Source organism: Sapajus apella, unplaced genomic scaffold (assembly GCF_009761245.1).
Source record: "Sapajus apella isolate SASKATOON/1434 unplaced genomic scaffold, GSC_monkey_1.0 scaffold61, whole genome shotgun sequence".
In the NCBI taxonomy this organism is placed as follows: Eukaryota; Metazoa; Chordata; class Mammalia; order Primates; family Cebidae; genus Sapajus; species Sapajus apella.
Genome location: NW_022437001.1, coordinates 2,213,329 through 2,236,277, shown reverse-complemented (window position 1 = coordinate 2,236,277; position 22,949 = coordinate 2,213,329). Strand labels below are relative to the sequence as shown.

Here is a 22,949-nt window from a genome sequence, read left to right as displayed (position 1 = left end):
ACAGGCACCCACAACCACGCCCAACTGATTTTTGTATTTTTAGTAGAGATGGGGCTTTACCATGTTGGCCAGGCTGGTCTCCAACTTCTGACCTCAAGTGATCTGGCCACCTTGGCTTCCCAAAGTGCTGGGATTACAGGCGTGAGCCACCATGCCCCGACCAGAGTTACTTTTAAAAACGTAAATTCTAACTCCTGTACTCAAAATCCTCCAATGAATTCTCATTTCCCTCAGAGAAAACTCCATACCCAATAACTGCTAGTCATTCCTGATATTTTCATCCTGTTTATTATTTTTTTTAGCACTTTTACCACCTTCTAAAATACTATACAATTTACCTATAACATATACATATTTTCTGTCTCCTCCCATTAGAATATAAGCTCAACAAGGATAGAGATTTTTTGTTTTGTTTTGGTCATAAATATATACCCAAGTACCCAGTGGATGCTGAATGAATATTGAATGAATAATAAATTGCCTCCTTTGGGTGGCAGGTACTTCTATAACTGCAACAGTGACTTAACTAACCATATTTCTATAATTGGCAACTACTTTCAAAACTCCAACTATTACAGTTACTTGTTAACAAGTCTGTCTCTCATAAAAGAATATGCGTTAGTGATTCTTCACACCAAATGAAGTCAATAAAATTTTTCAACTCTTTTTTTGTATAAGATACCATTTTCTGACTTATCTTTAATTAGATGGTTCATTTAAAGAACAAAAAATCCCAATTGCAATTAATTATATTCAAGCCAAAACATTTAGTTAATAAAAATATGTGTATGCTCTCACTTAATATATACATAAATTTAAATTCCAGTATCAATATTTTAACCAACAGGAGTAAGTAACATTTATTTGAACTTTGGTACAAAGGAACAGAAAATGCAAACTTACCAGAGAGTGATACATTCCCATTTTCACTGCCAGTTTCCGTAAGTGACTGGCTATGCCTTTCATTTTGGGGTTCCAAAATGTCTCTGTACTTGGAGACCATAAGAACAGAGATAAAGTATACAACTGCCAAGGCTAAGAATTGAGCTTGTTTGCTATCCTCCTGGAAAAAAAATTAAAGGAGTTGATTATGTAACCATAAAATAACTACATTTAACATCACAATGTTTAAATTCAAAACATGTTCACAAATCTTTCAATATACACAAAATATACATTATTTACATAACTAATACTTACTTAACCAAACATTAGGCAAAGACTCTTAGAAAAATGTCTTTAAATGAGAGGTTTTATACTTGCAAAACATGAAAATAGAGAAGCTAGCTCATTTTTAAAATTATTCAATCTAAAGACATATGTCCTAATATATAATATTAAACAAATAGTAATTATAACTATATGAAAACTGTTCAGATTTGGTGGCTCATACCTATAATCCCAGCACTTTGGAAGGCCAAAGCAGGCGGATCACTTGAGGTTAGGAGTTTGAGACTGGCCTGGCCAACATGGTGAAACCCCATCTGTACTAAAAATACAAAAATTAGCCAGGCATGGTGGTGCATGCCTGTAATCCCAGCTACTCAGAAGCCTGAGGTAGGAGAATCACTTGAACCCAGGAGGCGCAGGTTGCAGTGAGCCAAGATCCCACCACTGCACTACAGCTTGGACCACAGACTGAGACTCTGTCTCAAAAAATAAAACAAACAAACAACAACTATATGAGGATAACTGGTTATCTTTACCTCTAATCATAAAAACTAAAATACGTAAAATATCACATTAAAAGTGCTAAAAAATAAACATGCAGGAGAAAAAACTGAAACTATCAGACACAGAGTAGGATGCCAAAGGAATTCCTTCTTTTCTTTTTCAAGACAGGGTCTCAGTCTGTTTCCCAGGCTGGAGTACAGTGGCACAATCATAGCTCACTATATCCTTGAACTCCCGTGCCCAAGAGATCTTCTCACTTCAGCCTCCTAGGACTACAGGAATACACCACACTCCCAGCTAATTTTTGTTTTTTAATTTCTTGAAAAGACAGTCTTGTTATGTAACTCAGGCCTCCTGCCTTGGCCTCCCAAAGCACTGGGATTATAGGTGTGAGCTCCAACACCTGACCACAAAGGAATTCTTGAGAGTATTTTTTTTTTTTTTAAGAGATGGGGTTTTACCATGTTGGCCAGGCTGGTTTCGAACTCCCTACCTCAGGTGATTGACCCAACTCAGCCTCCCAAAGTGCTGGGATTACAGGTGTGAGCCACTGTGCCCAGCTGAGAGTATTTTAAATCGTACAGTTATGTATCAGGATTAAAAATAAAGTATCTGTGAGAAAGAAAAAGACAAACTAGACTGACCTCTTAAAGGGGCCCAGGTTTCATTACCGCTCTACAGGTCATCTCACTGACCTCTTCATCTAGTCAAATTCCCTATCTTTAAGGAGAACCTACACACATCACTATTCTACTAACTTTCCCAAGTAAGTTAGAACTTAATGTAAAGAAAAAACTCAAATTTATTTATCAAACTCTGAAAACCAAAGGCTCAAGCAGAAGGTAAATCTAAAATAAGAACATGAAGAACACTGTTCCCTAACAGATAAATACAGGCATACCGTGGAGATATCACAGGTTTAGTTCCGGACCACTGCAATAAAATGGTTATAACAATAAAGCGAGTCACACAAATATTTTGGTTTCCAAGTGTATATAAAAGTTACATTTACACTATACTTAATCTATTAATTGTACAATAGCATTATATCTAAAAAAAATACTACACACACTTTCATTTAAAAATACTTTATTGTTTAAAAATGCTAACAATTATCTGACCCTTTAGTGAACAATAATCTTTTTGCTATTGGAAGGTTTTGTCTCCATGTTCATAGATGTTGACTGATGGGTGAGGGTGGTAACTGTAGCAGTCTCTTAAAATAAGACAACAAACTTTTGCCACAAAAGATTTTTCTGTAGCAAGCAGTGCCTTTTGACAGCATTTTACTCACAGGATAATTTATTTTGGAACTGGAATCAATCCTCTCAAACCCTACCATTGCTTTATCAAATACATTTAGGTAATATTCTAAATTCTTTGTTGTCATTTCAGCAATGTTCACAGTATCTTCATCATGCGTAGATTCCATTGCAGGGAACCACTTTCTTTGCTTATCCATAGGAAGCAACTCTTCATTCCTTAGAGTATTATCATGAGATTGTAGCAATTCCATCACATGTTTAAGCTCTGCTTCTCATTCTGATTCTCTTGCTACTTCCACCACATCAGCAGTGACTTCCTCCATGGAAATCATTAACTCCTCAAAGTCATCCATGAGAGTTAGAACCAACTTATTCCAAACTCCTATTGACATTGATATGTTGATCTCTTCCCATGAATCATGTGTGTTCTTCATGGTATCTACAACAGTGAATCAATTCCAGAAGACTTTCCATTTACTTTGCCCAGATCCATCAAAGGATTTACTATCTATAGCAGCTACAGCCTAATAAAATGTACATCTTAAAAATAAGACAAAGTATTTGTTAAATAAGTCAAAATGACCCTTAATCCATGTAATGCAGAATGAATATTTCACTAACAAGCAAGAAAATAACATGAATCAACTTGTATATCTGATCAGAGCTCTTGGGTGACCATGTTTATTATCAATGATAAGTAGTAATTTGAAAAGACTCTTTTCTTCTAACAGCAGGTCTCAATAGTGGGCTTAAAATATCCAATGAGCCGTGCTATAAACAGATGCACTATTACCTAGGCTTTGTCATTCCCTTTACAAAACATAAGCAGAGTAGATATAGTGTAATTCTTAAAGGTCCTAGGATCTTCAGAATGGTAAATGTGCATTGGCTTCAACTTAAAGTCACCAGCTGTATGACTCCCTAACAAGAGAATCAGCCTATCCTTTGTAACACCGAAGCCAGGCATTTACTTCTTGGTAGACAGGAACATTATAGGATGGTATCATCTTCCAATAAAAGATGTTTTGTCCACATTGAAAATCTGTTGCTTAGTGTAGCCACCTTCCTCAATTTATTAGCTAAGTCTTCGGAACTTACTGCTTCACCTTGTACTTTTCTGATATGGAGACAGCTTCCTTCCTTAAACCTATGAAAGAACCTCTGCTAGCTTCACTTTTCTTCTGCAGCTTCCTCACTTCTCTTAGCCTTCCCAGAATTGAAGAGAGTTAGGACATTATCTGAAATAGGCTCTGGCCTAAGCAAATAGTGTGGCTGGTTTGATCTTTTATAAAGACCACTAAAATTTTCTTCAACTCAACAGTATAAAGCTGTTTCACTGTCTTATCAGTCATTTGCTCACTGGAGCAATCATTTACTTTTAATTTCCTTTAATGATCTGTATTTGCATTCACAACTTGGCTAAATGTTTGGCACAAGAAGTCCAGCTTTTGGCCTGTATAGGCTTTTGATATATCATCTTCACTAAGCTTAATCATTTCTAGCTTTTTATTTAAAGTGAGAGACATGCAACTTTTCCTTTCTCTTAAACCCTTCAGGCCACTGTAGGGCTATAATTGGCCTAATTTCAATACTGTTGTATCTCAGGGAATAGAGAAACAGGGGAATGGCCCTTCCCAAGGAGAGTGGGAGAGATGGGAATGGCCAGTTGGTAGCACAGTCAGAACACAGACAACATTTATCGATTAAGTTCACTGTTTTAAATGGGTGTGGTTTGTGGTGCCCTAAAACAATTACAATAGTAACCCCAAAGATTACTGATCACAGATCACCATAACAGATAAATAATAATAATAAAAACGCTGAAATATTGTAACAATTACCAAAATACGACATAAAGACATAAAGTAAGCACATGCTGTTGGATAAATGGCACAGATAGACTAGCTCAACACAGGGTTGCCAAAAACCATAAATTTGTAAAAAAAATCCAGCAATCAGCAATGTGCAATAGCAAAGTACAATAAAATGAGGTATGACTATAAATGGAAACTAATGGTACAAATTAGACCAACAGTTAATACTTAATGTCAAAAGTTTTGGTTATAATCAATTTCAGAAAAAAGAAGATAGGCTCAATTTGAATATATCGACTTGATTCAATTCTTTGACATATTTGTGATCTCTGGTATTTTGCAGGTCCATGTGTAATAACTTCTTAGTCTTATTGGAAAAAATAAAGGCACATTTGTCTTTTTTATAAACCACCCCTTTTCTCTAGACATACCCATGTTCTTCTGCCACACAATTCTGCCATCTGTTGTAATAACTGCTGCTAATGATATTAATATTCAAAATGCAGGCAAATAATTTACTTGTCCTTAACTTCTTAGTCTGTTACAAATTAGTTATATCAATCTAAATCCTTTCTTAGCCCATTAATATGTTCAATGTTTACTAACTACCACACAGTTTACAGTATATGCCTAATTGTTGGCCTCAAATAAAAAATATCCCATAAATCTTTTATATTTAAATCCTAACTCCTGAAATAGATTTGCTTTCCATTGTAGCTGTCATTTATTGAATACTTACTGTAAGCCAGGCACTGTGCTATGTATTTCATATGTATTTATTAGCAAACTTGAATAAGAAAAGGCTTAAAGAAGCAACTTACTTAAGGACATATAGTGTATGTAAAAAAGCAAATCTGAACTCAGATTAGGGTGATTAAAAACCTTAGCTCTTAATCTCAAGGTAGTAATTTCTTTATGTCCTCAATCTTAGATCATTTCCTTTTTCATCAAAGTTTCCTTTTGTTCCCAAAGAGGCTAAACTCTAGGATGTAAAATATAGTGTTTTCTTTTTTCTAAAACTCCTATAAAATGATTATATAACTTTTATAATTACAAAATACTTAAAATTATTTATGACTTTCAGTAATCATATAATAAAAGAGATATTCTAATTCTGTTTGCAGAATATTGTGATATAATAACTGTTTAGAAGGTCCTGCAAGAGCCAAATCATCCAGAGACACTGTGAGGAGTTCAGATTCCATTTATGCACTAAAAAATGCTATTAGAGAATTCTAAAAGAAAAAGAGTAACATCATCTATTCCACTCTTTGGGTTTGTTTGTTTGAAGAGACAGGGTCTCACTCTGTCACCCAGGCTGGAGTGTATTGACACAATCATAGCTCACAGTAACCTTGACCTCCTGGGCTCAAGCGACCCTCCCCACCTCAGCCTCCCAAGTAGGTAGGACTATAGGCATGTACTACCACATGTGGTTAATACTATATTTTTAAAGATCATTCTAGGAAATATAAAGTTACGAACAATATACTCAGAACCTGCTCAATGAAAAAATATGGACAGAGGATAAAATAGCAACATTTGGTCCTCAAATTGACCACATTCAAAGGTTTCCGGGGGGGGGGGAAAGTTGATGGCTTCTTAATTGAAGGAATAACAACAGTTACTAGAGAACTGAGATCTAGGATGGCGATATGGCCTTTTAATTAAGATGAAAATTTCAGGAGCCCTGAAAGAGATCAAAAGTCCCTAAGTCCTATATTCACTTTCACCTCTTACTAATTGTATAATCTTAAGCATATTACTTAATCAAATATTGCTAACTTCCTCATAGTATTATTGTGAGAATTAAACAAGAGAATACATATAGAGCAGCGACACTCAACCTTTTTGGCACTAGGGACTGGTTTCACAATGAAGACAATTTTTCCACGAACCTATGGGGGTAAGGCATGAGGTGGAGGTGGGGGGCATGGTTTCAAATAATTCAAGCACATTACATTTATCATTAGATTCTCATAAGGAGTACGCAACCAAGATCCCTGGCATGCACAGTTCATGGTAGGGTTCGTGCTCCTATGAGAATCTAATGCTGCTGCAGATCTGACAGGAGGCAGAGCTCAGCTTCGCTCCTCACTCTCTGCTCACCTTCTGCTGTGCGGCCTAAGTGCAGGTCAGTGGCCAGCGGGTTGGGAACCCCTGATAAGAGCATCCAGTATTATGTTTAATACACAGTTAGTATTCAATACTATTAAGTAGTGATAATACTATAAGTTCTATATGTGTATAAAAACCTAGTCAAGAACTAAAGAGAACCAAACTATTGAAAAAAGAGTTGGAAAAAGAAAAATTGAGATTAGAAAGTTTATAAGAAATATATATGTAAAATATATAGTAAGGGTTTAACAAATATTTACTAATGATAATATTCCAAATGCTGATGACTGCAATTACAAATTATTTTTACTTTCATCTTCACACTTTCTATATAACTTTAAACTGTCTACCTGAGAATTAGCACATTTTCTATCAAAATCAGCTGAAACAAAACTGTTTTTCATCTTCAAGACATCAAAACCACCAAACTGAGAGCAACATCATCATGCACCTTTTTATCACATTAGTATACCTTTGAGGAAAAAATATCCAATATTCAGTAAAATAATATGCCATTCAGAAGTTGAACATTTTATTACATTCAGAGCATCAATTTTAGAAATAATACTGCTGGGAAATGAACATTTTATTACATTCAGAGCATCAATTTTAGAATTAATACTGCTGGGTTTGAATCCTGATTTTATCACTGTCTATCAACGATAGCTAGAGATAGATGTTACTCAAGCTCTATGTGCCTAATATTTATTCATCTATAAAATGGAAATTACAGGCCGGGCGCGGTGGCTCAAGCCTGTAATCCCAGCACTTTGGGAGGCCGAGGCGGGTGGATCACCAGGTCAAGAGATCGAGACCATCCTGGTCAACATGGTGAAACCCCGTCTCTACTAAAACTACAAAAAATTAGCTGGGCATGGTGGCGCGTGTCTATAGTCCCAGCTACTCAGGAGGCTGAGGCAGGAGAATTGCCTGAACCCAGGAGGCGGAGGTTGCGGTGAGCTGAGATCGCGCCATTGCACTCCAGCCTGGGTAACAAGAGCGAAACTCCGTCTCAAAAAAAAAAAAAAATGGAAATTACAATAGTACAGCTCAAAAGTGGTTAGACTTAATGAGTACATGTATAGCACTTAGAGTACTTACTATGTAATAATGCATTATTCCTTTTAATAAGATTACACTAATTTAATAGCTCCCTTTATGTAGACTATCGTTTCTAATATTCTATGTTTCTAAAATCAATGTCAAAAGAACTGGTTTCTAACCTTTCTATCTCTGCTACACTATTTTATATCACAAAGAAGTTTTAATCTCAATATATTAAGTCTAAGAGGAAATATGCATTAGTTAAGAGAGTATGTTAAAGAAATATTGTAACTTACTATGTCTCTGAAAACAACTGCCCTAAGCCGATTAATATCCATGTCCTGTAGAAGCCTGTCAAGGTCTCTTACTGGAGATATACCACCAGTCACAATGTCCACTGGGCTCTTTAAGAATAAAAAAAAAAAATTGTACATATATATATATATATACATACACACACACACACACACACACACACACACACACACTACACAAATACTCTTTAAAAATAAACACAGTATTCCAAGAACCAGAGAAGCAAAGCTATACCATTCCTTTCCCCACTTTTTTTGTGTGTATACTTCTTTCTTCTTTGGGGGGTTGGAAAGTGGGGTAGAGAAAGATGGCATGCAGGAAAAAAATGACATATTTGAAGGAAAAGGTATCACAGAAACAAGAAAAGTAAACATTTGAAAAAGCAGACAAGATTGAGTATAAACAAATCTTTACTGTATATTTAAACACAAATATTTGAATGTTACGTCCAGGCCTAAAGTAACTATTTTAATCTCTGCCAGATTTAACTTTATGTTGAAATGAAATTTAAAAACTTAATTGTAAAATAGGAATATGCTTTTTGAAAATTAATCTGTATACTTACCTTTGCTGCAGATTTCCCTAAGGGAATAAAGCTATGTATTGTTTTCAAGGCTTTATCTCCCCTAGTTTTCAGTTGTGAATGCTGCTGACACTCCAAGCAATTCCTTACTGCCACTGCACACACTGTAATTTATTTTAAGGAAAAGATTGGGAAAGAAAAGTTAATGTTTAAGATTATGGAAGTAAAAACCATCAACTACACAATATGATTTACATAAGATTTTATACAAAAGAGATGACATTCAGCATATTCCTACAACATCCCTAGACTTTATCGCCTAGTGTTGGTTGTCTGATATTGTTAGATTCCATGCTGTGGCCCAGTTAAGACTTAGGGAGGCAGTATGGCCTACTGGTCTAAACCTTTAGGGTTTGCTGAAAGGAAATTATTTCAGAATCTTAGTAGGCTTCTGTTTCTTAGATCTCAACTAAGCTAATTGGGACAATCTTTTATTAGGAAAAGGACAGGGAAGAAAAGAATTGAAAGAAATGGAAGAAAACAGAGAGCAAAGCATATTACCATGAACTAGTCTACATAACAATCTTCTACTACCATCATTAAAGTAAATTAAACGGAAAATTTTGGCATTTTTCTTATATTGCATCATTACAGTATGATATTGAGACTGATAGAGGTTATAGTTAGAAGAAGCTTTATAGGGTCCAACATTTACTAGCATTCATTAAAACTGCTTAGAAAATGGGAGACAGAAAGGGAAATTGATTAATATACAGTCTAAAATTACCTAAGGCTCCCAAAAATCAGGCAGTTAGATTACTTAGAAATTAATTTTGAATTTTAAATGACATACATTATGCACACTTCACTATAAACTGCTGGATACCATGTAATCATTTAAATTCCTACCAAATCTGTAGCACTCAAGGTACTTGAACTGAGCAATGGAGGGAGAGCAAATTAGGAACAAAATAGCAAACTTAAGTGGGAACTTCACAAATAATCACTGGCCTACCATATGGCTAGCAGACATGATAATTTAGAAAGAAAGTATTCTGAAAAGTGCCCAAAGAAAGCAACAGAAGTTGAAAGGAAATAAGGAGGGGATAAGGGAAAGAAGAGAGAATATGGAATAAAACTTTGTCAAATCAGACCCTAGAAATATTTTACTTTGTCAAATTTGCTATCAGACCAAGGAAATACTTGCCATACAACCTTTTTCACAAGTTGCATAAAATCAAATTTGGGTCTGCATTACAAAATTAAAAACCACACCTCATTTCCTGGTTTCAATCAGTTACTTCTTGCTGCCATCCTAATTTTTAACCCCAACCCAAGGAAACAACAGGAATCAGGACACCAGTGTCCAACAACAGATAACCAGATAAAGAAAATGTGGTATATATACATAATGAAATACTATTCCACTGTAAAAGAGTAAGAAATCATGTCTCTTGCAGCAATAAAGATGGAAATGGAGGTCATTATCTTAACTGAAACAAGTCAGAAACAGAAAGAGAAATATTGTATGTTCTCACTTATAAGTGGGAGCTAAATAGTGTGTATACATGGATGTAGAGTGTGTATAACTGAAAATGGAGACTCAGAAGAATGAGGTGTGAGAGGGGGTTGGAAGATGAGAAACTACTTAATGGTACAATGTATGTTACTCCCATGATGAATACCCTAAAAGCCCTGACTTCACCACTAAGCAATCCATGTATGTAAAAAAATTGTACTTGTACCCTATAAATTTATACAATTAAAAAAAAAATCACACATTTGGACTGTTTACTTAGCTTACCATACTCTATCAAATAATCTTGGACAAGTCATTTTTTAAGTCTCATTTCCATATATAAAAACAAATGGTACTGGGGCAGATTAAATTATCTCTTAATTCTTTTCTACAGCTATGAAAAATTAGGAACATAGAATATTTCCCTAGCTTCTGAATCTGCTCTTGAGTAAAGCTTTGCTAGCACAGCCTTGTACTTTTAATTCTAGAAATGTCCTCTTTTTAGGAAAGTGAAAAGGCTTTGAAAATGGCACACACAAAGCAATAAAGTCTAAATATTTTAATTACTAATAGATTAAAGAAGTATACTACAATAGAAAGAGTAGGAGCACTAGTTAGACAAAAGCATAGTATTCAAATTCTACCTTCGCCAATTATAGCTTTTTAGTTAAAGATAAGTTTCCCAATTTCTTTGATCTTCAATTTCCTCATGAATTAAAAAAAAACAAAATTTTCACCATAAAATCAACAACGACAAATGACAGTAATCAATAAATAATAGCTTTTATTCTGTTATGCTCACCAATTTGTCTCTTAAATTTTAAAACAACTGTCTATAAATTGTTAATCCAAGTTATTCAGAATAGCTGGATATGTCATTTATTATTAAATATAAAATACTTGGAATTTTATAAAGTATATACTATTAAATACTTCAAATAGCATTTTGAGTAAAAATCTTATTTGTACCAAAAAGCACAAGTATACATTAGTTTATGTAACAGATCTTCTTGCTAAAGATGAAAAAATATGTCATTAACTCATTAGATTCCCACTTCCACATTATGTCTCTTTGTCTCTTCATATGACCTTGGCTCCTAATGGTTTGCTTCCATTTCTTGTTCCTTCTCTCCTCACCACTTTCTCTTCATTTAGTAATAAAATCATTTAACAAAGTCTCGATGTTTACAACTATATAGAAGGAAAGTTATGCAAAAAAAAATTGTTTTTTTGTTTTTTTGTTTCACCTAAGGAAGTTCAGTTGGCACTAAAAAGTCATTTCAGCCAGGCGCGGTGGCTCATGCCTGTAATCCCAGCACTTTGGGAGGCTAAGGTGAGTGGATCACAAAGTGAGGAGACAGGAGACTATCCTGGCCAACACGGTGAAAGCCCGTCTCTACTAAAAATACAAAAAAATTAGGTGGACATGGTGGCGCACGCCTGTAGTCCTAGCTACTTGGGAGGCTGAGGCAGGAGAATTGCTTGAACCCAGGAGGCAGAGATTGCAGTGAGCCAAGATCAAGCCACTGCACAGCAATGCAAAAAGGTCAACAGTCTAAAAAAAAAAAAAAAAAAGGCATTTCATGTATTTTTACTTTTACCTAGGGAAGAAGTAAAGAACAGAGGAAAAGAACAGAGATTTGATGATTAACTGCTTTAACAAATTACCACAGCTTTTTTAAATAAAAGCTGTATTTGAATGATGCTCGTTTAGAACAATATTATTCAAGTGTGTTTGTAAGAGAAACAGCATCAACATCACCTGGGACTTTGTAGTCAATTTTAGGCCTCACTCTAGACCTATATAATCTTTTTCTTTTTTGAGACACATTCCTGCTCTGATGCCCAGACTGGAGTACAGTGTTGTGATCTTAGCTCACTGCAATCTCCACCTCCCGGGTTCAAGCGATTTTGCTGCCTAAGCCTCCAAAGTAGCTGGGATTACAGGTGCGTACCACCCTACCTGGCTAATTTTTGTATTTTTAGTAAAGACAGGTTTTCAGCATGTTGGCCAGGCTAGTCTCAAACTCCTGACCTCAGGTGATCCGCTGGGATCCAAAGTGCTGGGATTACAGACGTGAGCCACTATGCCTGGCCTAGACCTATATAATCTAATCTGCATTTTTAACAAGATCATCAAATTTATGAATCACCTTGTGTTTGTTAATCACCTTATGTTTATGTATCTCCTTAAAATTTCAGAATCACACTTTGGAGCAAAAAGAGATTGGGAGCACCTATAATTCCAGCTATTAGGGAGGATGAGGAAGCAGGATCACTTGATCCCAGAATTTTGAGACCAGCCTCAGCAACATAGCAGGACCACCATCTCAGGAAGAAAAAAGAAAAAAAGAAAGGGATGAGGGAGGGTGGAAACTGCTGGCCAAAATCACCTTAGTAAATTCTGTTTTTGTTTTTTTTTTAATACATTAATTTTATTGTGTTTTAGGTTTTGGGGTACATGTGAAGAACATGCAAGATTGTTGCAGTAAATTCTTTTTTTTTTTTTCTTTTTTTTTTTTTTAACACAGAGGCTCACTCTGTCCCTGAGGCTGTAGTGCAGTGGTGCGATTTCGGCTCACTGCGACCTCTGCCTCCCGGGTTCAAGCCATTCTTCTGCTCAGCCTCCTGACTCGCTAGGACTATAGGCACACACCACTATGCCCAGCTAAATTTTTGTATTTTTAGTAGAGACAGGGTCTCACCATGTTAGTGAGGATGGTCTCAATCTCCTGACCATGTGATCCAACTGCCTTGGCCTCCCAAAGTGCTGGGATTACAGGCGTGAGCCACCACATCCAGCAGTAAATTTTTCAAAATATATCCTCCTCCTTCCCCATCCAACTTACCAACTACTACTATGCATAGTACATCAAAAAGTAACCATATAGTGAATAAGCTAGCACATATTTTCTCACCAACAGAAGATGGATAATTTCTAATGTCATCTCTGAATTACTGAAAATTTTTTTAAGTAAATTTCCAATGGTTTTTAACAGCTCACCCAGTCGGAGACACTGCCGCAAAATCCCTCCAGATGACATATTTTTTTCAGCTTCAATTTCAGTAAAGCCAAGAGAACTTGCAAATACAAGCACATCCACAAGGCTAATTAGCCTCTGCAAAAATGTCACAGAGGCTTCTATTGAAAGGCCTTGAGTAGGTTCAATATTTTCCAGTTCATGCTGTAAAAAAAAAAAGTTTGACATTTAAATACATATTCTAAAAAAAATTATTACCAGATACACTCCTAAAATTTATAAATTTTACAAGAAGTCAGACTTTCAGAAACCTAGTAACACAGAGTGATTTATACTTATTATTTCATCTAAAAAAGGTAGGGGTATGAGGAGGAGCAAGAGAAACATACAGGTGAAACACCATGAACCATATTCTTTCACTAGCTGACTCATACCTAGGGAACCAACATTTTCTTCAGTTATTTCATTACTAGACCAGATTCTAAGGCAAGTAATAGATACTATTGTTTTTTATTTATAGCATCTATGTGCATAGTAACCACCACATTTAAGTTTTAGTTAATAAAGTTGCCTAACACTCATGTTTTCACACCAATTTTATACAGTAATTAAGTCCTTACTGTAGCCGATGTAGCAGCTGAAAGCAATGGCAGTATACCCCCGCAAGCCATGACCATATTGTCCATCACTTGAGAGATGAGATGAATTGTGTTGTGTACAAAGATGACATTATCACTGCTATTCACGAAGTCCATAACTGTCTTTGTTGAATGGCTGTCCAAAGATAAATGATGTTTACTGATAAAGCTAAAGAAAGGAAATCACAGTTTCCCTACTTGAGGGGAGGGAGGACAAGAAGATGCTTTTGCTTCATCTTGAAAACTGAAGGAAGATGATGCAGTAGGGGGTGTATACTTCTTCAGACGGAACAGACCATTCCATATCAGTAGTTACTATCCATGACCTTTTTCAGTGCTGAAATATAAATACTATTCATTTTACACTTGACATAAAAAGTTGAAGAAAATTATCCTAACTGGGAACAAACCTGAGAAATCATGTGACAAAATTTATGAGGTAAATGTGCTATTAAAAATGAATTTTCTTCTGTAATGCCTATGAAATGCTTTTAAACATAACAAGAATCTTACACAAATAAAATAAAAAATTAGGCACTTTTAAAATCATAAATCATACAATGAAGAATAATTTGAACTATACGGATTTTTTAATGCTAAAAATATATTGGAAATATTGATAATGTTATACTTATCCTAATTGTTTTTTAACACTTCTAGTAATAAACCAACTTGATAGACCTACCTTCTGGCGAGTTCCATGCTATAAAATGGCTACAGGAAATCACTACAATTTTTTTAAAAAGAGAAACCTCTGCTTTTCGTGTTTTTGTAATCCAGATAAGGATTCCATTCTTTTATAATGGAGAATAAAAGTTAATTCAGTAAAACCCTAGCATAGAATAATTACTATCCTACATTTTAAACAAATGTCTGAAATTACAAAGTGCTTCTATAGATTTCTTTGAAAATAAAAGACTAGGTTTATACATATCTTCCATAACAAACATATAGACAAACCTTCTCCACATTTGTATATCTGTTTCTATTGAAAATAATAGATCAGTGAGCAAACGCTGATGCATTTGAGACCAGTTGAACTCAGGAATACGAAACGTAGTAGATCTGGAATCCCTCCTTTGTCCATTAACTGCATCTGGTGCTATTCCTTGCCCTGGCTCCTCAGGTTGCCTTGACATCTAATACAGAAAATTTAAAAAGTAATAAAATAAGTTCAATTTCAACAGAAGGCTTTAGAAAAGTAAACAATTTAGTAGTTTCTATGCAATCCATCTAACACATTTTAAGACACTAAAGAACCAAATTAGAGACAGAAAAATTATCAGTGAGTAATGACATTAATATTTTAGTACACATAAGTAAAGCATCAAAAGTATAAAACTACCACAATTCAGAAGTAACTAAATTGGAATTATGTTAAGTATTACCACTATGTAGCATGTTATAAAGGAATCAAGTAACAGTTATTAGTTTTGAACCTTAGCCTAAAAGAAAGGCAGTATTTAAAATCTAAATGGAATCTGGATTATGAAGTGGCTAAAATGATGAACAAATAAAAACAATGAAGAACAAACCAACAAAAACAAAAAAAAGGAAGGTGGGATAGAGGGTAAGAACTGAATAAAGTGAAAAACGACAACATGCTACCAAGCATTGTCTCATGGGTCACTCTGAGATACGGATAGAGAAGAAGGCTGTGCCTTTAGATCTCACAAAGACTCCTCTCTCTTATAGAATTCATAATACAATTTTAAATCACACACTTGGTAACTAAAATTACACACTGGCAAGTAGGTAACCCTAGAGCTTACTGAAAAATAATGTACTATGATTGGGTTAGTCAAATAAAAGGTAAAATGCAAGTGTTTCCAGTATTTGTTTTATAAACCAAAATTATATCAATCATTCAAAGTGCTAACTTTTGATCATGCTATGGTAAAAATAATAATAAAAGCTGCCATTTAATGAACTCACATTAACTGCTAAACACTGTGCTAACAATCTGAAACACAATCTTCACCTTCATTGCATTTATTAGAGAACACAATATGAATCAAATCCAAAATAAAATTTAAGTATATATGCTTGCTCTTTTTTAACTCAGTGAAAAAATACTTGAAGACAATATATAAAATCACCTCAAGCACATGTCGATGAGGTTGAGGTGCTTCCACATTTGTACTGGCCTTCAATTCCAGCCTCTCAGTATCTGTAGCAACACTGGAAACATCCAACTTTGCAATCTTTTGCTCAGAAGCAGCAGAAACCTCAGAGGTATTACCATGACAATCACTAATTAATTTGGTTTCTCTAGTGAGGGCAGTTGCTTTCCTCCCTTCCTCCAGCATCTGACCAAGGTTTGATTCTACAGCTCTTTGGGAAACAGTAGTTTCTGGTGACCTAGCTGAAGACTCTGATGCTGTCATAGTCTGAATTCCAGAATCTTTAGAATCTTGAGTTTCAGTATTAGTTTGCTTTTCAGTAACAGGTTTTCCTTCTTGACATATTAATTTGTGATCATTGCCAAACATGTCCAGTTTTTCACTGGCTTCAGATGCAGCTGGAGACAAACTATTATCTTGGAGCTCTGTGGGTAGACTAGCTTCCTCAGTAGGACTGCCTTCTACTTTCAGTTCCACATAATCATCATCTTCCTCTTCCTCTGCTATAGACTTATCCAAGAACTCTGGCATCTCTGAAGCATCCTCTTCTGAAGGAGAACTTATAGAAGCAGTTACTTCACTGACAGTCACTGAATCTTTGCCAGTTGTTATAAAAGAATTAGAAGAAATAGTCACAGCTTCTATTATGTCAGAAGATACTTCTAAATCACCTGCATTCCTTGTCTCATTTGTCAATGTTTCTCCCAACGTGCCTTCATCTGGTAACTCCTGATTTTCTTGCTCAGCTTTCATTTCTTCATAAGATGTATTAGTAGTTTGCAGTTCAATATTAGATGCAGATTCTAGTAAGCATGTCTTCTCTATACTTGAATTTTCATTACCATTTGTGGTGAAATGAGGATAGACAGGAGAATCCTTCCTATCTGATTGCTGGGATCCTGCTGAAACATTAACATCCCTTCTAATGACAGAGGCTGCTTCAACTGAAGTTGAAGAAGAGGGCCCTATTTCTTCATCAACTTTTCCTTGCTGTTCCCTAAACATATTGGCAAGGTTTTCTTTGTGTATTTCAAAAGTGACCTAGGTGAAAAATGTACAGTCAGTTAAAATATGCAGGAGAAATAAACACAGAATACAAAATATAAAATTAAATAATTTTCAAATACATAGTTTATATAATACAATGAAGCTTAATTTTCCTATATTTTATTTTAGTAGAATGATAAATGTAAGTTAATCACAAAAATCTAAATATTCATTAAAAATGACAGCCAATTTTAATATTAACAAGTAGCATAGCATGAAACCACAACAAGAACATAGTCATTTAGCCTATTCTTAAACATGTATAGGAAAAGGATACACTATTCTACTGGCTACCATAACTCGTACCAGAATCTAAGTATGTACCATTGGGAAGTGTTTTATGCACTGGGTAACACTTGTTTCAACTGTTAGGACTACCAATTTCCACAGGAATTGTCCACAGGAGAGATTAAAAATATCAGTTAATTATGCTCACCATTACAGTAGCTCTACATATATCTATTAAGCTACAAAACCATTATCTCACTAAGCTAATGAATACAAGTTATTTTAGCAATGGGAGAAAAAAGATCCAGCCCTTCCCCAAAGTTTAACCATAACTTCCAAAGTTTGAACTAGTCGAAAATAGTCTGAATGTTTCAACGGATCCATACATACATCCATTCATTCCATTTAAATGTGAGTGACTACTATATATTAGGCACGGTGAACATTTCTATATCATGCTTTGCCTTTTACCCAAATAAATACGAAAAAACTGAAAAAGTAAAATTTTTTTAAAGAGAGAGCTGTACTTGTTAATGTCACAAAATTTAGAATGTTTTAAATCTCTTTTGGATTATTGTATAGCCACTATCATGTGATTTCCATTGATGTTTCAATGTTAACCCCCATCACCTCTTGCAACAAAAATGCCAAAAAACTATCATACATGCAGAAAGTATAAGCATAGTTTATTAATCTCAAAGGTGTTTGTTTCTGTAATCTACATTATTATACACAGCAAATTGGACATTCATTCAATAAATCTTTATTGAGCCATAGTATAAGAGGATGGTAGGATAATCAAAGAAGAAAAGCTGATTTTTTTTTAAGCACAAAAATCTATAGGCTTTATTGAATCACAGAAGTATGCACATAGATGAAATGCAAACAAAAGTAAAAATGACTCTCGATGCAAAAATATCCTTCTGTTGATATTAACTAGCCTTTACTCACGACATATACAGAACATTCATGCCATGTGATATACCTAAAAATAAAAATGTTCAGGGAATAAATATTTTCCTAACTGAATATTTGTAAATATTTTTCCTAATTGTAAATATGTTCTTAATTCTAAAACTTAGAAATATTTTTATTAAAAAAAAAAAATCAGTGGTGAAATCCAGCACTTTACGAGGCTGAGGTGGGCGGATCACCTGGGGTCAGGAGTTCAAGACCAGCCTGGCCAACATGGCAAAACCCTTTCTCTACTAAAAACACAAAACTCAGCTGGGCCTGGTGGTGCACACCTGTAATCTCAGCTACTCAGGAGGCTGAAATAGGAGAATCACTTGAACCCGGGAGGCAGAGGCTGCGGTGAGCCAAGATAGCACCACTGCACTCCAGCCTGGGTGACAGAGTGAGACTTCATCTCAAAAAAAAAAAAAAAAAAAAAAGGATTGGTTAGCCTACTGTTTGGGAAACTGACTTTAGGAAGAGCATTTCTGTACCAATAAAACAATTATCATTATCAAAAGAAGCAGGTTACCTATTAACAACCTCACTGTCATTTTGAAAATAGGCCATTTATTTCTACAATAGCCTGTGTTATAGAACGACGTTTTCAATAATCATTTGCTTTGATTTTATTTAAAGGTTTTTAGAATTTGTATTACACAATGGATCGATAAACATGAGCATATATATATATAATTTATGTACAGATTGAGAAACAACAATTTTTTTAATCTCACATACCTACCACCCATGTCAAGAAGTAAAACATTATCAGTATCTCACAATTCCTCTATGCGTCCTGCCTGGCTGTACTCCCTACTTCTCCACTACAATCAGAAGGAAATCACTATCCCGATATTTCTATTGTTCACTGTTTATAAATAGTTTTACCTGGAGGACAGAGCTTTGGCAGACAATTTTAAAGAATAGTTTTACTATCTATATACTAAACATACCCATTATGTTTAGTTTGAAATACTAAGTCCAACACAAACTGAGCAAATTGTATTTTGAAAAGCAATACTGCCACACCTGAGGCTCCCAAGAAAAGACAAGATATTCAGAATCTGTGAGCTCCAGCAGGGCTTCAGCTTACTTAAGAGAATATGTAAAGCTATTTCTGGGAAGTCTTATAGGCAAGTTATTAGGAAATACAGGAAATATAGAGGTCAAGAGAGCTGGAGAATCTATCAGAGGTGGTGTGTGCCAGGTAGAGTATATTGGCATAAATAAGGTCTGAGAAGTAGACTACTTCATATTTTTCAATTCTAAGCTCTCCATGGTGAACCCTTACCCTAAGAAATAGGTTGAACCAGAGCATATCTTTGCATAGTAAAGTGAGAATCTCCAGGTGATTCAGGCAGTCGAATTAGAAGGGAAAACAGGAACTTAATCAGCACATGGTCAAGGCAAGGAAGCTAAGTACTCCTAGTAAGAATAAAGGTCTAGGCCGGGCACGGTGGCTCAAGCCTGTAATCCCAGCACTGTGGGAGGCCGAGGCGGGTGGATCACAAGGTCAAGAGATCGAGACCATCCTGGTCAACATGGTGAAACCCCGTCTCTACTAAAACTACAAAAAATTAGCTGGGCATGGTGGCGCGTGCCTGTAATCCCAGCAACTCAGGAGGCTGGGGCAGGAGAATTGCCTGAACCTGGGAGGCGGAGGTTGTGGTGAGCCGAGATCGCGCCATTGCACTCCAGCCTGGGTAACAAGAGCGAAACTCCGTCTCAAAAAAAAAAAAAAAAAGAATAAAGGTCTACCTCTCCTGAGCCAAACTGCTTCAGTCCAGATGGACTGTCACCTGTCTACCACATAGCTGCTATGGTGAGCTCCCTTTCTACAGTTCTGGAGATCCCCTTCATCTCTCTTCTATGTTGTCTCTTCTGTTTCGTATATTTCATTTCTTTCCGTTTATTTTATTCTCTCCTTTTGTTCAATATCCTGCAGTGTCTTCTTGGGTAAGAATGCATATAAATGAAATTTTTTGAGATCTCAAATATCTGAAAATGTATTTATTCTAACTTCATATTTGATTAATAGAGTATAAAACCATAGGTAGAAAAGCATTTAATTTCGGAATCTGAAATGCTTTTAAAATTCTAAATAAATAGAATTTGCCCTTTATTTACTCTAAATAAATAAAATAGGTTTTTAAATTTGCCCTTAATTTAATTTACTCCAATGGTCTAAAAGCTAAATGGCAAATGAATAATTATCAGGATTATCTTTTTGGGTGCTGTTTTCGTTAAGATATTTGTGACTTTAAAACTGATAATTTCCAATTAATTGCCAGATATTGTTCTAAATTACCCAGTTAAAAGACTAGTCATTAATCTTCACAATCATTTGATAGCTAATCTATAGCTGTTTGTAATGTTTGGAAAGCACTTCTATAAACCACTAGTTAAAGATACTCATGAGCTAATGACTATAACATTTCTTTTGCCATTACTTTCAACTTAATTGGGACTCAAATTTACTAATTAGTAGCTAAAAGATGAACACAATACATCCAAATGTTAATATTATCTTTTTAATCTATATATTAAAACTGTATAATCTGTAAAATTTAGAATTTTTAAACTGTTAGGCAATGTTTAGCAAGTACATCTTTTTCATTGTATGTTTTCATATGAAAATACCAGCTAAATATGATGTTAATTTCTGATTCTTAAGTTACCAGCCTTTGATAAACAAGATATATCTTTAAAAAAATGTGGATCTTCCCATATGTAGTAGCAACAAGCATAAGTCAAAATAATTGCCACCACATTCATGAGATCTTCTGCAGAGACTCTGATGCACAACAATGGTTTAGGTAACAGATATATTGGTAAAATCAAGCATCACTGACATAAGAGCGATTCTAAGGGTTGGTAGTGCTATCCCCATTTATAAAGATAGGAAGAACAATGACATAAAAGAATAACTTCTACTCTTTTCTTTTTTTAAAAAAAAAAAGTCATCTTGATCAATTTTAATTTCTTAAAAACAGTCGAAACAGATGCTTTCATACAAATCTAGAGTATAAACTAGTACAAATTTTTAGAGAGCAATTTAGCAATATCTACTAAAACTTTTTAAAACATGCAGACTCCTTCCTCTAAAAATTCCACTTACAGGAATTTAATCTACAAAATAAGAGTTATAGTATTGAAGCAGGCTCATTACTGCTCAATGATAAGGAACAAAGTATACATCAATAGATTTTTTAAAATATCTCTTCCACCAATTTTTACAAATATAATTTTGGAGAATGGTGGACTATAAAAAGAAAACTTGAATCATTTACACAGTCACTCCTTCCTAGAATTTTAAGTGGTCTGATAACATTCAAATCTTATATCAAAGCTGAATCTTATGCTCTTTACTTCTCCGTAATGTAATACATTATATATGCCATATAATATGCAGACATTAAATTCATGTAAGAAATATGCCATTAAATAATACTCTAAAATAGTAAAAATATGGTCACATTTTATTAGCAAATAATTAGATGTATGTGTAGATTCATGTATAGAATAGAAGACTAAAAGGTCTCACATCAAAATGTTATTAATAAGATACACATAGGTGTCTAGATAATGGGTAATTTTTGTTTTCTGTGTGTATGCACTTCTGCAGGGTTTAAGATTTCCTATAATGAAACCTATTATTTTAAATTTTTTAAAAATAATAAATGCTATTTGGTTTTAAAATGTTAAAGCTAAGAATACTTTTAGCCAGGAACAAAGGTGCATGCCTGCTGTCCCATCTACAGGAAAGGTTGAAGGGAGAGGATCACTTGAACCAAGGAGTACCAGGCTGTAGTGTGCTCTATATAATGGCACCTGTAAAGAACCTCTGCGCTCTAGCCTGGGCAGCACAGCAACACTTTGTCTCTTTTTTTTTTTCAAGTACCATTTAAATTTGGTAAAAACACACATACAAACACACACACACACACAGAAATCAGATATTTTTAAAGAATTACTTAGCAATTAAAGTATAAAGTGCTGACAATCCATGAAATGTGGAAATTTTTTATTTTTGTAATTTTTGTGAAATAGAGTCTCACTCCATCACCCAGGCTGGAGTGCAGTGGCACAATTTCTGCTCACTGCAGCTTCAGCATCCCATGTTCAAGCGATTTTCATGTCTCCAACCTCAAGTAGCTGGAACCACAGGCATGCACCACCACTCCTGGACAATTTTCATATTTTTAGTAGAGACAGGGTTTCACCATGTTGGCCAGGCTGGCCTTAAATTCCTGGCCTCAAGTGATCCACCTGCCTCGGCCTCCCAAAGTGCTGAGAGGCATGAGTCACCATGCCTGGCCAATTTTGTAACTTTTGAAATTTCTTCAAACAAGTCGCTTTTAATCTTATACAGACACCATAAACACATATATATTTTTATATATGCCAGTTCATATCTTATGATTTTAAAAATAATTTTAAGAAACCAATTAGAGAATTCTTTTAAAAAATCTTATTTCCAGCTGGGTGTGGTATCTCACGCCTGTAATCCCAGCACTTTGGGAGGCTGAGACGGGTGGATCACCTGAGGTTGGGAGCGCTAGACCAGCCTGACTAACATGGGGAAATCCCAACTCTACTAAAAATACAAAATTAGCCAGGCGTGTTGGTGCAAGCCTATAATCCCAGCTACTTAGGAGGCTGAGGCAGGAGAATTGCTTGAATCCCGGAGGCAGAGGTTGCAG

At 35.1% G+C, this 22,949-nt stretch overlaps 1 protein-coding gene across 3 annotated transcripts in view; it reads right to left on the bottom strand.

The window, feature by feature from the left end:
- Window positions 1-22,949, bottom strand: part of LRBA (LPS responsive beige-like anchor protein) — a 726,864-nt gene that overhangs the window by 562,427 nt on the left and 141,488 nt on the right. For all 3 annotated transcript variants that reach the window (XM_032246531.1, XM_032246532.1, XM_032246533.1), the window contains exons 23-29: window positions 15,991-17,055; window positions 14,852-15,030; window positions 13,874-14,027; window positions 13,277-13,457; window positions 8,796-8,917; window positions 8,212-8,319; window positions 904-1,063 (exon numbers count right to left, since the gene is read on the bottom strand). In XM_032246531.1, coding sequence (XP_032102422.1) covers window positions 904-1,063; window positions 8,212-8,319; window positions 8,796-8,917; window positions 13,277-13,457; window positions 13,874-14,027; window positions 14,852-15,030; window positions 15,991-17,055 — 1,969 coding nt within the window. The remainder of the gene's footprint in view (window positions 1-903; window positions 1,064-8,211; window positions 8,320-8,795; window positions 8,918-13,276; window positions 13,458-13,873; window positions 14,028-14,851; window positions 15,031-15,990; window positions 17,056-22,949) is intronic.